The 16661-nt window shown below is 40.0% G+C and overlaps 1 protein-coding gene across 1 annotated transcript; it reads right to left on the bottom strand.

Annotated features, from left to right (window-relative positions):
• Positions 1 to 753: 753 nt before the first annotated feature.
• Positions 754 to 16052, bottom strand: LOC105025854. Its single transcript, XM_010896862.5, has 8 exons — positions 15395 to 16052; positions 10128 to 10330; positions 8604 to 8708; positions 8416 to 8508; positions 7627 to 7737; positions 7365 to 7488; positions 4935 to 6413; positions 754 to 4734 (listed from the first exon to the last, which is right to left on the bottom strand). Exons 1-8 carry the CDS (start codon positions 15738 to 15740, stop codon positions 2972 to 2974), a joined length of 4224 nt encoding a protein of 1407 aa, XP_010895164.5. The 5' UTR covers positions 15741 to 16052; the 3' UTR covers positions 754 to 2971.
• Positions 16053 to 16661: the final 609 nt, after the last annotated feature.

Raw genomic sequence — 16661 nt, 5'->3', positions numbered from 1 at the left:
GTGTCTAAAACCTATTTTACAGGATTTCTGCCCATTCTTCTTTACAGAGCTCGGCAAATTGAGTAAGATTTAAGAGGTGTCTGGCATGTACTGCCAGCTTCATGTCCTGCCACAGCATCTTGATTGGAATAAGGTCAAGACTTTGACTTTCCAATCCAAAACACAAATCAACTTTCTCGTGAGCCATTCTTTAGTTCATTTGCTAAATGCTTCGGGTGTTGTCTTGGAAGCTTTCGGCTCAATTTTAGCTACTTGACTGCTTTTCTTACTTCTATTCAAGAATCTTCTCATTCCCTTGATAAGCAGTCGACAAGGTCCATAAGAGGAAAAGCAGGCCCAGCTCTTGCCACTCCAATCAATATTGTTAAAGCATGCACAGTAAACTTTGATGCAGCAAGAGGCCTGCAAATTCCCAGATGTTGTTTAAGTAACACCAAACTGACCATGTTTCATCTCTATCAGTCCCACGCAAACTTTTTCTTAAATATTCCTCCTTTTTTATTGGTTCATTTAGTACCCAATTATGTACCCACCTACTTACTTACTGGATTTAATCAATGCACTTGAGGTTCACCTATATTTGCACCTGCACAAATTCTTATTTAATTTAGTTTTTCAACTTCATGCATTTTTTCCTCCAACCCAACATATAGAATTGGTCTCTATATCCCCGCAATGTTAGATAAAACAGACTGATTCTGATTAAATAAAGATTTATTGGTGAACAAACAAAAAAATCCAGAATTGCACAAGGGGTTCACATACTTTAAAGTAGTACAATAAATGCTTGAACACGGGAATAGGCTGCCTATAGCTCACGCTGGACTCACCTCTTCATCCTTGTGGTTACCAATATGCTTGCTCACATTGAAGATTACAGGATGTGTATCTTGGGTCAATAAAACAAACATTATGGCATAGGGTGGATAGTTGCAAGATGGCACTATATTGGAAGTCAGATAGGAACCTTGATTTTCCACCTGGTAGGCTACAATGTATAGAACATTTATGAGTGCTGTTTTGTCATAACAATTTTTCACCTCAAAAGTGAGAAATGTTGTTTCCCCATGTGGTTATGTATATCTGTAGCAGTTGCAAAGTACATTTAAATCAGAATCATTTGGGGCACTTTATGATTCTGAAAAGGGGAGAAGGGGATTCATTTTATGGCTAGGTTTTCAGTGGCTATACTGTCTTTTCTAAGAATGTCAGTGGAAGTTGTCTTTTTAATTAGTCCCAATTAGCAGCTAGTTACATGCACTGGGTAAAGGAGTGCTACTTCATGAAGTTTAGGTACAGTTTTTTTTTTAATTGTGGAGTGTTATTTACTTTTGTTTGGAAGGTTATGAGACAGAGGGAAGACACCTGATAGGATTTAAAGTAGAACGTAACGTCAAAGCATCTTCAACTCAATGTTATTACCAACTAACCACAGAGCAAAGGACATTGAAAAGAAGTCTTCCAGAATATTTTGCTAAGTGGGTAGGTTAAGCTGAAAAGGGTTGTGTGATCAATGTTCTACATTCAAATTGAGGTTTTGTACCACCTCAGGCAATGCAAAAGAAAAGTTTCACTTGACTGGCAGTGACCAGTCAAGGTGACAACTCAGAGTAGTGCTGTTCACTTGTCGCCATAAGATGAAGTGCTAGTGCTGTCAAGATATGCCTGAATACAAGGCAATCACAAACCCACTCCATTATCTCCCTGCAACAAAAAAGCTGACCAACTCTAGATAATGGCCTTTGAGCTCCCGGACCATAGAGGGTTCCATAACAGATTGAAATGCAACTAGTGGACAATTTTCTATTTCAACATGAACAAAATAACTTGCGTCGTTGTCCTTTTTTGAGAGTACAATTCTCTGGTACAGTTGTAAGCAGTGTCTAGCTAACATATTTGCCTAGTTTTTTTTTCCATCATGTAAGTCTGATCTCAGATAACCACACAACACACTCAATTGCATGTTTAAAGTATAAACAAGGGAGCATTTCTTAAAAATATAGTGAGGACAGTGAATTAGGCAGAATCTAATCCTTGGAACAGACAGTCCCAAGACAAACACCTTTGGTGCAGTCTCGCTCACCTTTTAAAACTGGGAGAGCCTGTAGACTAATACCTTTCTTTCAGCCTTAGCCTACACTATTTGCTTGAGTAGAGCCAGATGCTAATCTCATGTGTTCCATATCACTCAGCTTCTGTGATGTTTCACACCACAATTAAATGATATCATTATTTGCTAGAAATACGTCTTGTTGGACCTAGTTTTGCTTGAAGAAGAGGAGATATACAGAAAATATACTCCACTTCAAAGGACATCTAGATCACCTATTTAGGTGCCTTTAGTTATGTTCATGAGATGATAAATGAGCTAAAAAGAGACAGTTGAACATTATTCTGTGAATTGCTTAAATTCCTTTTGCTAAAACACAGAACTATAAAAGTATTATTATTAGATTCCTGTTTTGAATTTCTAAGCCCTGCTTCTACAACTTGCAGTTTGCTCGATGCTAATATAGGCTATGCGTATATACCACTGTATCATATCCACACACCTAACAATAACAAGAAGCACAATCCTATACATCCAATACATTTTTATTTAGGTAGTTCTACCAAAAAAAGAATGCAACGGTGGTAAAACAAGTAATGTTTAACATTACAGGAACCCAATCAATATTAGAGTTAACAGTCTGATCATCTGTGCAACAGAATCAAAAACCAAATCACAGTCATGGAAATACAAAATGGAGTCGCATACACTCATAGTCATGTGACAAAACACTTTGTTTTGAATTCACATGCCCAATTTATGTTATATATACACAGGATGATGACTTAAAGGTGCAGGAAATAAGGAAGGAAAACATAACACTGTGAAAAATAATAATATTGCCCTAAATAAAGACATAAATAAAAACATCAAGCTTTTTTCTAATCAAGGTACAAACATTCCTAAAGCTAAAGCTCATCATTACAACGATGTGTATTGTAGAGGAGTGTAATGTAGAGGACTTGTATGCCTATATACACATGACTTGTTTTGGTGCACACTCAAAAGTGCTCCACGGTTGAAAGCCATGCCACATGCTTGACATTTGTACGGTTTCTCTCCAGTATGGATGAGCATATGCCGTTTTCGGTCTTTGTTACTATAAAAGCGTTTATCACACATGGAGCATGGATACGGACGCTCTCCCGTGTGTCTTCTCCGATGTTCTTGCAGCTCACTCTTCTGCCTACAGCCTTTACCACATTCTGGGCACTTGAATGGCCGCTCTCCTGTGTGGGTCATGGTGTGTATCTTCAGCTCAGCCGTAGACTTAAAACCCTTGCCGCAGAGGTCACAGAGAAACGGCCTTTCACCGGTGTGCATAAACATATGCCTTCTTAACCATGTCAGCTGGAAAAACTTCTTGCCACAGTCTGGGCAGACAAAAGCTGCATCTTTGTGATGCAACATATGTTGTTTCAAAAGCTCTTCTCTCTGGAACCTTCGTCCACAAGTAGAACAAGCGTGCGGCTTTCCCTCAACATGACTCTTCGAGTGGGATTGCAGGAGCTTTTCACTCCGGAAACCCTTTCCACACTCAGCACAGACAAATGGTTTCTCCCCTGTGTGAATTCGTTCGTGAATGGTCAAGGTATACTGCGTTCTGAAGAAACGCTGGCACACAGAGCACTGGTATGGCGTTGGCTCATTCCTCTGATGTAAACGCAACTCAGTTAATGAAACAAATGTCTTCTGACAAGAAGGACAGGGGAACGGACCCGTAAATTGATGAACACGACTGTAGTGGATCTTCAGTTCCATGCCACGAGAAAACGTCTCTTTACAAAAGTTGCACTTTAAGATATCAGGGCACTTGTTGAGACTTTCCTTTTGGTGAGAAGCAATGTGCCTTATCATGGTAGCTTCAAAGGTGAACGTCTTATGGCAGATAGGACATGCTTTGGGAATAGTCTTTTTATTTGAGGAATGTGCTGAAGTGGTGACGGCATAGGAGGTAGTTGGTTCCTCAGTTGCTAGACTGGAAGGCTGAGGAATGTCTTTACTATTTTCCCCAGGAGTCAGTGTCCATGTCTGCTTCCTCCCATTTTTTTCAACTCTCTCTATCCCACAACCTCTTTTGTTTTCCTGGTGTCTTTTTAATTGACTATGGGATACAAAAGCCTTCAAACAACGGGGACACTTAAAACGCCTTTTGATGACATGACCAAAGGAGGGTTTTGGTCCTAGCTCCCTCCTCTTTTTGATGCCTTCACTTGTAGGACAACCTCTTTTGTTATTCTGGTGTTTCTTCAGAGCGCTGAGGAAGGCAAAACCCTTCAGACACAGAGGGCACTTAAAAAGGCTTTTGCCTTTGTGAAATAAAATAAGATGCCTTCTTAACAAATATTGAAATTCAAAAGTCTTATGACATAGCTGGCATGTTTTGGAATCAGTACTGGACAGTCTTGACATCCAGTCCTTCTTTCCAAGCTGGGGTTCATTGACTTCCTGTTGGTTCATCTCCTCACATTCATTCTGCTGATGTTTTTGTAGGTCGTCCAGATGTTCAAAGCCTTCCCCACACTTGGTACACTGGTGAGGGCTCTGCTCGGTGTGAGTTCTCATGTGTGTTGTCAAATCCTTTGCTCCAAGAAAACTCCTTCCACAGAAGGAGCATATTTTGGCACGCTTACTTCTTTTAGGAGAATGCCTGACGTTATGGGTAAAAGAATGAGAAGCGCCACCTGGTGTTGACAGGAGAGAAGTTCCATTTTAAAAAGATGCACAGGAAGATGTCACACTCAACCCTAATGTATACATTCACTAAGCATGATTTTCAATACAACATTTTCATACTCCCTATTCTTGGAATTCATTTTGCACACAAAACATTAATTGCACGCATACATTCTCTGATCAAAAATAAATATGACATTTTACTCACCCGTCAAAAGACCATTGTCATCAAGTTGTGTCAGCAGTACTACAGGCTGAAGTTCCAAATCAGACATGTCTTCAACCTCACGCTTCCTACCCAAATTAATCCTGCTGTCACTGTCATCCCCCTTTGTGTCTTCTGTTTGCTCTGCGGTGAGTGTCTTCTGTGTCACATTTTTTAAACCAATGTCTTCACGAAGAGGGTCTAACTGGACATCAACCGAAGGCCCTTCATCCTGGTCTGAGGACAAGAGGTCTCCATCTGAAACCACAGCAGTTTCCTTGGACTCAGGCATATCAGGCATGCTGGAAAGAAATGCATGTAGTTCCGGAAAGAATGGACAGGTGGCTCGACCACTACTTGGGTTCCTCAGAGCTTGCCTGTAGCTGTGCTTCATGTGCTTAATCTTTGATTGGCACTGCTTCCAAGTCCTTCTGATGCCAAGATTCTTCAACCGCTCTGAAACTTCACTGTAGGCATGTTTTTTTCTGTAACTTTGCTCCATCATCTGAAGAACCTGTCCGTTTGACCACACAGAGATTAGCGCTTTTGTCCCTTCCAGCGTCCAGGTCCGCGTGTCGTTGTCGGATGACGTTGAGGACATGTCTTCGGCCATATTTTTGCGATGACTTGTTTTTCTTTGGATTTTCATCCTGCTGTCACTTGGAAGGCTGTGAAAGGCTCCCTCACTGTTTTTCTGTTCTGTTCGCTCTGCCCCAAGTGAGCTCTGTGTCACTTTTCTAGAAGCCATTTCCTCATGTGAAGGTTCTTCCGAATCAACAAAAGCGTGAGGCCTTTCATCCTGATCCCAAAAGCGTACATCACCTGAAACCTTGCCAGGTTCCTTATGCTGAGGAGTATCAGGCACGGGGGCAAGAAATTTGTGCAGTTCAGAAAAGAATGGGCAGGGTCGACTACTTGCGTTCCTCAGCGTTTCTCTGTATCTCCACTTTAAGGCCTTTACCTTATTGTGGCACTGCTTCCAAGTCCTTTTTACGCCTAGCTCCTTTAAACACTCCGAAATTTCTGTGTACACGTGTTTTTTTCTATATGTTTGCTCCATCTTATGAAGAATATGTTCATCTGACCATACGGATATCAGTGCCTTGGTCTCTCCTGGGGTCCAGCAAGTCCATCCTACATCGTCTGTGGTCATTGAGGACGTTTCTGACATATCGTCTCCATCTACAATCTCTACCTTTAAAACATCATAAGCCAACTGGTGTTGCAGTCTTTCCTCATAGTTCTCTCCCCATTCTTTTGTCCTTCTTTCAGTCATTTCTACTGGTTTCTTAACTGTGTCCAAACTCGTCCGCTGCTCTTCTGCATTACCTTGCTCTGTTAAGGTGTCCCATTCATTACTGGGAGCACAAGTGGCAACAGACTGACTGTTCTGGCGTGATTCATCAATGTCCATTTCCATCCTCTCTGAGAATGAGTGAGACAGTGAAGAGAGGATGCGATTGTTGGCAGAAGATGAATGTGCTGAAAGAGCAATAAGGCAAGAGAATTGACACTTAGTCAGTATATACACAAAAATGTATTCTTAACATAAAAACAATATAGAAAATGCCTCATGATCTTGGTTGTGCTATGGTGCCTAAAGCCGGAATTGTTGCACCATCTTAAGGATTTTTAGGTCAAATGCCTAATACAGCCTAAAAAACAAAATGTAAAAGATTGAATAAGTAAATATGTCTACATTATTTGATAAGCACGTCTTTATTGTGAAAATTTACAAGAGGGAATGTGTTGTGCAGAAATTAACAGTTTGACAATATCACAATTGTTAGCATGATTTACTATGCATGCTAGATTTGGTTTGGACAGAAACTCAGTATTTATACAGCAATATTCATGGAACCAGCTAAGCATGATTTTTATGTTTAACAGTAACACATTATGTTTATGTCAGACAATATAGTGTTAGCTAGCTGGTCTGGTATAGTGGCTAGTTTTGTCAGTCACAACAGTACATGCATAGCTTGATAGGGAGGGATTACTTGCTGATTTAAGTATGTGAAAAGCTCAATAGAAGTGATGATATGGTATTTCAATCTTGCCAATATTTATTTGTTCATCAGCAGTAGTTAAATCAGGGATCTTCGCAAGACTTGCTATCTTTGAGTGACCATAGTTCAGACCTATTGCTCAATCATGATTGCCATAATGCTCATTCCTAAAGATGGCAAACACAAATAAATCATTCAAAATCAAACGCAAACATGACGTTAGTGGTCCCTATAAAAATGCTTATTTTACTTTAATGCCTGTTAATAACATACTAGTAAATAATAATCTCCACCTGCATGTTTTTGCAATGGTTACTTTTCAGTGTATGATGCCTGTTAGTGTCTTACAGGTTGTTATCAACATGATATAAATGTTGAAACATTTTATTTAATACAAAAAAAAGAACATTTAAAAAAAGCCTACCATTAGTGAACAAAGAACCATGGCATCTGTGGTGCTGGAGGAGAGTCTTCAAAGGTTGTGGTTGAGTTACAGTCTGTGCACACTCCTTTAGCAGAGAGGGAGCAGGTCTGAGCCATGATGCAGTCTGTTTTACAGGAAGTGCAAAAGGAGCAACAAATTAAAGTGACCAAATAACATCAATAAGGTATACATAGTAGACTTACCTAAATAACATTAATAAAAATGAACCAAGGCTACACCTCTTGGCAAAAAGTGCCCCTACCTGTTGAAAGGAAGGTGTTGGAAGCAGCTTCTCCAGTCTGGATAGGAACTCCCACATTAGGGTCTGCAGTGCATTGTCATACATGGGGCCGAATTCTTCTGGGAAGATTTCCTAGAAAACAAAAGTGCATCCGAGTAGTGAATAACATATCCAGTTAATGTAACATGCAGCTTGCAGCATACTGTTTACATCACTAGTAGCTATACTAGTCAACTCAACAGTCACTAAAACGCAAGTTGAGTTAAAGTAATAAAAGACTTGAAGTTCATTTTGATATATTATTCATATCATTATAGTATTAATAAACTGCTTTTTGGCCATTCGTGTATTGTGTGTATTTATATATAAATTAATCGACCAAGGTTGGTTGTGTGTGTATGTATGTATGTATGTATGTATGTATGTATACACACACATGCGCGCACACACACATAATAGTTCAAAATGTGCTTTTCGTTCAAAAACAAGAACATTTCTAAGTGACCCCAAATTTTCGAACGGTATTGTATGTAGGCGAAGAGGGGAAGTCAACGGATTTTTACTTTTTGAATAAGACTTCTGGATGAATCCTTACAAGTATAGTATCACACTACTGCTTTACAACTATGTACTGTTATCATACTTATGTAATTATGTAACTTTAGCATAATTGATTTAATGAGACCTCTCAACCATTAGGGTTAGTGATGCAAACGTATAACTAACAGAAAGTAACACATTGTGCACACTGCAGTTGAGTTTACCTCCTGGGTTTAAATGCCTGTTTAGCAGAATTGTTTCCACACCAACCTGGAAGAAGTGTTCTCTCTCAATTGGGTCATCTAAAAGGGTTTGGACCAGTTCCAAGAAGTTTGATTCCGATGCTTCCACCTCTGGATCAATCTACGGCAATATGCATGACACATCAAATGATTAGTTAGTAAATGGTGCTGTCCAGCAGTGTTACAGGTCTCCATCTGTCACTGATTGTTAATCACCTCCTTTTCTGTATGAGTGATGATGCAGGTCCTCATTCGGCTCAGGTGTGGCTGGATGGTCTCTGGGTCAGCTGACTGATCAGATCGACACAACTCCAGAACCAGCTGGCAAAAACAAACACGTAGCACTGAAACAGTTTGGCCACAAACCAATCTCTTGCTTTTATCTCGGCTCTCACATTATTCCTGAGTTTTTTAGCCGAGCATTTGGAGCAGCAGGGTTAACATACATCGAATCCCAAAACACTTGCCCCTAGTAACTTCCTCAGGACGGGGAACTCTGCTGTCAAGTGTGGCTGACAATACGTTTGTGACATCCAGAGAGTAGCAAAGGGAATACACATTTTATGAGCTGTCAATTTATTTGAATGCAAAGTAAAAAATATGTTGATGAGTTTAGAAAAAAATATTGAATGATTTGTATCTTTATGTATACACCTTTGGAATGTCATGAAACACATTTCCCCTGGAGTACTTCCACTTGGTCTATTAACGACATGTGGTTTTATTCTATGCTCGTGTACTGATATTTGAGTGCTGAGTAATGGTGCTCCCAGAGAACAGCATGTACACTGCGCTCACAAAAGTCCAGAACACTCCAGCGAAGACACACAAGTTCTGGGTGAAGTGCCATGTTTTTAGGCGTCCCTGTTGTTTTTGAATTCATACGTTCCCTTTGCCACCTCTGGACGGTGGAAACCAGACATTTTGTTAATTTTTTTTCAATATTATAGAGTTTACATCATAAAGGAATAGGTTGGCTGAGTTTACTTTATTTTCTTGTAAAAAAACATTTGGGCATTACTTAGGAATTCCAATCGATTACACATAACTTTGTAATGGGATGTGTAAACTACTGCAAACCAATGTTACTGTACATGTGCTTATGTTAAATAATATAAACTATTTAATAATCTGTATGTCTACACCAATCTTTATTTGATCATTTACATGAAGTCTCAAAATCATTCAAATGCATGTGATAATAAGGTACACCTCTCCATCCATCTGTGTGAAAATGCACAAATAAAAAACAATGCAGTGCCTTAGGGCAGTGGTTCCCAAACCTCTCCTTTGGCCCCCATAGCCATTCCATCTATTTAATGTATCCCAGAGCTAGCTCACCTGATTCAACAGGTATGGGTTTGTTAATTAGTTAATAAGTTGATTCAGGGGTGCTAGCTCTGGGAAACATTTAATAGATGGAATGGCTGCAGTGGCTGATCTCCCCTGAACAATATAGAGGGAGTAAATTATGTATATGTATATATATTTCACAGACGACAAGCTTTGAGAATGGCAAAAGCATGTATCAAAGTTACTGAAATACAAAATGCCAATTAGCTAAAGTATAGGAAAAACAATGATCATGTGTGATATATTGCATCTGACATTGGTTTCAATCTGTATGTTTTTAATTCATCTTTTATTCTTTGTTGTTGACATTAATTAGAGGTTCTACTGAGTCCAAAGTCTCACATTCCACCCATCTTTCCACCTCAGTCAGGCCTATTGAACTCTCACCTGTGCCCGCAGCCCCATGACGAGTTGGACTTTCTCTCTGTAACTCATCATATCCGGGACCACCTCCAACACAGTGGTTACAAACTCCTCCACCAAGCCGTAGTCCATTATGTCTCCCTGCTGAACAACTTGCCATAGAGCTGCCGACACCAAACGCAGTGGAGGAACAAAAAGACGCAGAGACGACAGAGGAAGAGGGGGACCTGGTAGGACAGGGGGGAAAACAGTGACATTCCAGACCATGTTTATGCAGTGTATAGGTTACTGGATATTACACACTTGAAGGAGTTATAACTGGGTATCTAAATGTGGGTAGGTACCCAGCTTGGCATCTGCAGGAGAGGTAAAACTTCTGCAATCATATTCAAACAGAAATTATTAAACTATATGAAATGAAGTAATAAAAAAAAAATGTAAGAGCTTATATTTCCTTTCATTTCATTTATTTATTTAACACATCTTGATACAACCTACCACATAGCCATATTGAAGTCAATGTAATGCAATTATCTTTTTTAAACCTCCCTCTCAGCCTCTCAGTTATAGGGCCTTAATCCAACCTCAATCATTTTCAGTGGGTTTAAGATTTTCCTTATTTCATGCGTAAAAATCTGCTTAATCTCTAAGCTACCACTGAGTTTCGATAAATGGCTCTTTCCATTTGATTTACAAACAGTTCTCACTGCACAACTTTTGATATAAACAAAACCTTCCGTAGATGTTTGTGGTCGGATCGGATGGTGGGATGTAACTTTTTTATATTATTTAATTCTGGAAATACCACAGAAGTGATCAAAGTTGACCCATTCTGCATCTCCCTCCCATGACACTGAAATTATTAACTGCTGATTTTGATATCATTTCAAAGATTAGAAACAGGGTTCTCAAACTGATGAATTATTCTGGGAGGAGTGTGTATGAAGGAGTGTCTTTTTTATAGTCATCACACTGATTTTTGTCCTAAGGCATCCCTGACAGGTTTTCTACTTTTTTCACACATTGCACTTTCAACTGGAAATTACACAGATCAAACCATGAGGGAACGCTCCGTCACCTGACTACCTCAATTACCGTTACAACAGCCGGAGCTAGCCACTAGAGTGAAATAAGATCAGAAAATCCTGGTGGACAATGACTCCCGGCTACCTTGGAGATGCTGGCAGGTTTGCATGGCCCATGGTGCTTCTCAGCTACTTGTCACATAGCTAAACAGTCAAGGCTTAAACCTGCACTCTAGTGTTCAGCTTCATGCAACAAAATAGTGCATTAGACATCTGCACCACCTGCAAGACCCATTGTGGTAAAATGTAAACTTTCAAGGGGTACAGCATTGGTGGCAGTGTCTATTGTAGTAAACTCTCAATCTTTTATACGAAACTGTAAATACAACAGACATTCCCATTCAAGTTAACATTTAACAGGGGATTTGTAGTAACTGGAAGCAAACGTTTTGATTCAATTTAAATATCAATGGTTTACCAGGTAGATTTTAGGGGTCAGCAGTCTATTTTATGAACGTTTCAGAAAAAAATAAACGTCTGAAATGTTCAAATTTATATATAAAAAACTGGAACATTACATTTACAGTACAGACTTGAACCCTATCAATCATCCCTGGAGAGTCCTGAAAATGATGTTCCCCATCTAACCAGACCAAGCTTGAGAGCCCTTACAAACATACTAGGTTTCTGGCAGACAGTTGTGGTTAACCTTTGGCAATGTTGTTGCAAATTTGCAGCAAGGTAATATTTTCATATGCAAATTAGGTTTGTGGCAAACTTGTGGTGGACTTCTGGCTAACTTTGTGGAAAACTTAAGGCAAACAATTACATTTTAATCATTTAGCAGACAATTTTATCCAAAGTGACTCACAGTAAGTGCAGGGACATTTTTCCCCAGAGCAACATAGGGTAAAGTGCCTTGCCCAGGGACAGTTGACCCAGTCGAGATTCGAACAGGGGACCGTTTGATTACAACCACTGACTCTATAGTCACTGATGCCCAATTTATTTTTAAGTCTATTTTCCTGCTGCAGGTTTGCTAGAATATTTACTGTTTGCAGCAAGTTTCCCGCAAATTCATATTTGTTTCTGCTTGTTACCAGAAGTTTACTAGACGTTTGGCACAACTTGGAACTTGTGGCGAACAAGCAGTGAACATGTTTGCCAGTGACATTTTGTTTTTGTAAGGGGGGACCTGCAGAGAAACTGGAAGAAACTCCCAAATACAGGAGTACCAAGCCTGTAGCGTCATACCCAAGAAGTAGTACCAAGCCTGTAGCGTCATACCCAAGAAGGAGTACCAAGCCTGTAGCGTCATACCCAAGAAGGAATACCAAGCCTGTAGCGTCATACCCAAGAAGGAGTACCAAGCCTGTAGCGTCATACCCAAGAAGGAGTACCAAGCCTGTAGCGTCATACCCAAGAAGGAATACCAAGCCTGTAGCGTCATACCCAAGAATAAATATCAAGCCAGTAACGTCATACCCAAGAAGGAGTACCAAGCCTGTAGCGTCATACCCAAGGAGTAGTACCAAGCCTGTAGCGTCACACCCAAGAATATTCAAGACTGTAATAGCTCTCAAAGTACAGGGGGCTGAATACTACCGTAAATGTAATAATTTTTTACGAATTTGCAAAAATGTCTACAGACCTATTTTTGCTTGTTCAATATGGGATAGTGCGAAGATTAAATAAGGGGGAAAAAATATTTGATGACATGTTATCCATATGAGAATAATGCTGTAATGTAATAAAATGGGGGAAAATAAAGGGTTCTGAATACTTTTTGAATGAACTGCATCTGTGAATTTACCTCATGAACATGGCACAATTAACTTTTTCCTAAATAAAACCCTACAGAAGATTTTGACTACCAGCACACCACAGCTCCACGGACAATCTGTTTGCTTTGTAGTGTAACAGGTGCAGTTCACAGACAGGTATAGGTCCTTTTACTGATTGCACACAGCCAAGCCTGTTTTTGCTCCTATTAGCTGATGATCAAACATGTTCACCACATACCCAGACAGGTGCAACATGCAAAAAAAAATATTTGCAATATAGGATTTTCATTTTTTTGCTTTTTAAGCCAGTAGTACCTGAACAGGGGTGGGATAATATCAAGTAGCTGGGAGCCTGTGGTGCTTTAGCTGGCAAGCTAATTTGCTGTGATGGCAACTGGGGCCGAAGACCCTCAGCTCTCTGATACAATCATTAATGATAACTGTCTTTTAAAGACCCAACTCAAAAAGTCACTCCGACCTGTGAACTTTTCTAAAGAGAAAGGAGTTAGTAAGTTAACTAGGTATGTTTTGTACTTACTGCTTAACGTTATCTATAAAGTTGCAAGCTGGTAATGGCATAGTGAGACTAATGATGTTACTGTACAGCCAAAGTTAGTGCTATTGTGTGTTACACTGAGAGACAGCAAGGAGCAACTAGGAGTGTGTGTTGGAGTATGTGTTCTGCTTCAATGTTCAATTGTGAATTCAGAGACGCTCTTTTGCAGACCACTATTGGAAAGAGTGGTTATTGGACTGTAGCCTTTCGGTCACCTTGAACAGGCCCTTCTCATCTGACCTCAAATTAATACTGTGTTTTTCGCCACACAACTGCCGTTCACTGGGTGTTTTGTATCGCAACATGCTCTGTAAACACTAGAGCAGTGGCGTCGTTAGGCCGGGGCATTTGGGGTTATAGCCCCGGATCTTTAATTAATACCCCCGGATCTCAAATTGACCAAAAAAAAATATAATAAATAAATTGCCCCTGATCTATTCATCTATAATTTCGATCGTGCATTATGACAACGTAGAAGTGTAGGCCGCTAGCGTATATATGTACATTCAAAACCCTGTATTTTCTGTCCCGGGCAGGGCTGTGGGGTGGGCTAAGCCCCGAATGTATTGTGATCCTAGCGAAGGCTCTGCTCTAGAGACTGTATGATGAACATCCCAGGAGGTCAGCTGTTTGAGACGCTGGAACCACAATGTCTTTTGATTGGCAATTATTGAATGTGATAAGCAATTTTTTTACTTGTACAACACTATATGCTATTCAAATGTAACTAAAAAAATATTATTTGTGTAGGCGCCATTCATAACAGGACAGGGATCCACTGTTGTGAGGGTCTACATTAAGTCTCAGCACATTCCTGTTGTTCAAAGCAGTGTCTCCCAACCTTTTTCAGTTACTATACCCCCAAAATGTTTTTGCACTGCTTTCAGTACCCCTGAAGTACCCCCTCGTGTTAATTTCACTAGTAAGTCTATGGTGTCCCCACCATAAACAAAGTTTTCAAGTACCCCCTGTGCAGAGGCCAAGTACCCCCAGGGGTCCTAGTACCCCTGGTTGGGAACCACTGGTTCAAAGCGGTCTCAACCTTAAACCACTGATTCAATTGGGTTGACACCAGTCCACGCCTTTTCGAATACATAAATAAGTTGGACCAGCACTTGATTTTCATGCTCACGTTTGTGCACATACATTGTGCACGGTTGTGTAGTTTAAGAAGTGGAAAGACATTTCCGAGGGGTTTAGAACTTCACAGAACTCACTCCACAGCTCGCTGGAAATGTCGCAATTGTGGCTGTCTAATCACTCGTACTTTTTGTGTAGTCATATAGCGCAAAGGCCTAAAATTGAAACGTTGTAAAGGACTGTCATGTGTCGCGAACTTGAGAACCACAGATTTGCGCTGAGCATGGATCCGGCACTGTCAGTGGAGGAAGCAAGTATAGAAACGTCAATAAATCCACTTGCGATCTCCCTAGCGCGCGGTCCTGGATGCCTACAGAGGACCGGCGGTCTCCCACTGACTCGCTGCTTTCTGGGGTGCTAACAAAAGCATGATACCGTTTTCATTTAAATCAAAGTGCGCAGACAAAAAGTGATTTAAATAATTAAGAAATGGTAAAACAGCATGTAAATATTGCTGAAGGTCAAATTGGATGACCAAATCTGAATCTCTATCTGATTGATCGGAACAGATTTTCCGTTTTAAAATTGTACAATTTTATATTTTCATATTAAAAAAATGCCGAAAACTAATCAAATGTTTTAAAACAAACTTCCCCTACTGTTGCGTTTTTGAGCAAGGCACTTAACCCGTCCACATCATCTCTCTGACCCTCTGTCACACAAGTGGGTGTTGTGAAAGGCAATAGGCGCATTTCCATGATTCAAAAGGAACTAATGTATAGGCCTATTCCATAACATAACAACAAACCTACTATCATACACTACAACTTGTTAACCATTACATACCATCATCCTCCTCATCTTCTTCATCGCCAGTTTCCTTGGATTCAGGCATGTCAGGCATGGCGGCGAGAAATTTGTGCAGTTTAGAAAAGAATGGACACGGTCGGCTACTTGGATTCCTAAGGGTCTCTCTGTATCTCCACTTCAAGGCCTTCATCTTATTTTGGCACTGTTTCCATGTCCGTTTGACACCAAGGTCCTTCAGCCGCTCTGAAATTTCGCTGTAAACATGTTTGTTTCTATACGTTTGCTCCATCTTCAGAAGAATCTGCTCGTCTGACCATACGGAGATAAGCGCCTTTGTCTCCTCCGGGGACCATGTCCATCCGACATCGTCTGCAAATGCCATTGTGTTAATGTAGTTGTGTTGATCCTAGTCTACAGTTGTTAATACATTCGATTGTACCTGTTCACTGGTAATATAAGTTGCTAAGTTCAGTAGCTTTGGTCGCCTAAACAAAGTGGCGGATGATAGGTCGTTTGCGAATGAACGGTTCTTTTTAGGGAACGTCGCAAACCAAATCTCATGTGTAAAAGAGTCGTTTGTAGTTAGCTGACAGCCTTTTGGAGTCAGATAAAAACAATATAAACCTATAAGAGCCAAATAAACGGTTCTTTGAAGTGAATAGAGTTAAATAATGCGGATCAGTTCTCGGATAGACTCGCCCGTCCCTACGTACTTCCTCTTTGGCTGGCTTCCAGAGTAGCCTACTACAGAGATCATACAAAAAGCGAGACACCACACATAGTCACGTACCATTTTTTTTTTTAAATATCCGGGTGAGTTCTCTGGCCTCCCTGTCTGGAGTCTCCTTGGTGTTTGGTTTCTGGTGTTTGGTGTTAATTGCCATTGTATTTCTGCTACTTAGACACGGCGAGTTCCAGGTTGTTTTCTTTGTAGTCGTGTCTGAATATTGAATGAGAGAAAATAATGAAGAGGCAATTAGCCTAAAGAAAACAATTTTGCCCAAATGTTAGAAATCGAATGGGTATACAAATTAATTAGCGGTCTCTTTAATAATTAATTTCATAATGTATTATATAGCTTTAAAATGAATCAAATACTAGCCTACTTCAATACATCAATAAATATTGTTAGTTTGAAAAAGTATACATCATTTCAAAATCGTTATCTTAAGGAATCCAGGTAGCACTATGTTCTGATTCACATAATAGTAAATCAACTGACTCTCCTATAGTTGGTTTGATATTCAATATTGGAAATTCAACGGATATTCAAAACCCGAGATCAGCTCTTGTTTTCCCAAAC

This window comes from Esox lucius, chromosome 10, assembly GCF_011004845.1.
Source record: "Esox lucius isolate fEsoLuc1 chromosome 10, fEsoLuc1.pri, whole genome shotgun sequence".
NCBI classification, from domain to species: domain Eukaryota; kingdom Metazoa; phylum Chordata; class Actinopteri; order Esociformes; family Esocidae; genus Esox; species Esox lucius.
Note: the sequence above shows the minus strand (reverse complement) of the source record. Positions and strands in the feature narration are given on the sequence as shown.

What these genes read in the sequence shown, in the direction of transcription:
- LOC105025854 (XM_010896862.5), bottom strand. Translation starts at nt 15,740, where the DNA reads ATGGCATTTGCAGACGATGTCGGATGGACATGGTCCCCGGAGGAGACA. An exon ending in TCACTCATACAGAAAAGGAG is followed by an intron (nt 8,509 to 8,603) that starts GTGATTAACAAT and finishes ATATTGCCGTAG; the next exon opens with ATTGATCCAGAGGTGGAAGC. An exon ending in TGGTTCTTTGTTCACTAATG is followed by an intron (nt 6,414 to 7,364) that starts GTAGGCTTTTTT and finishes TTGCTCTTTCAG; the next exon opens with CACATTCATCTTCTGCCAAC.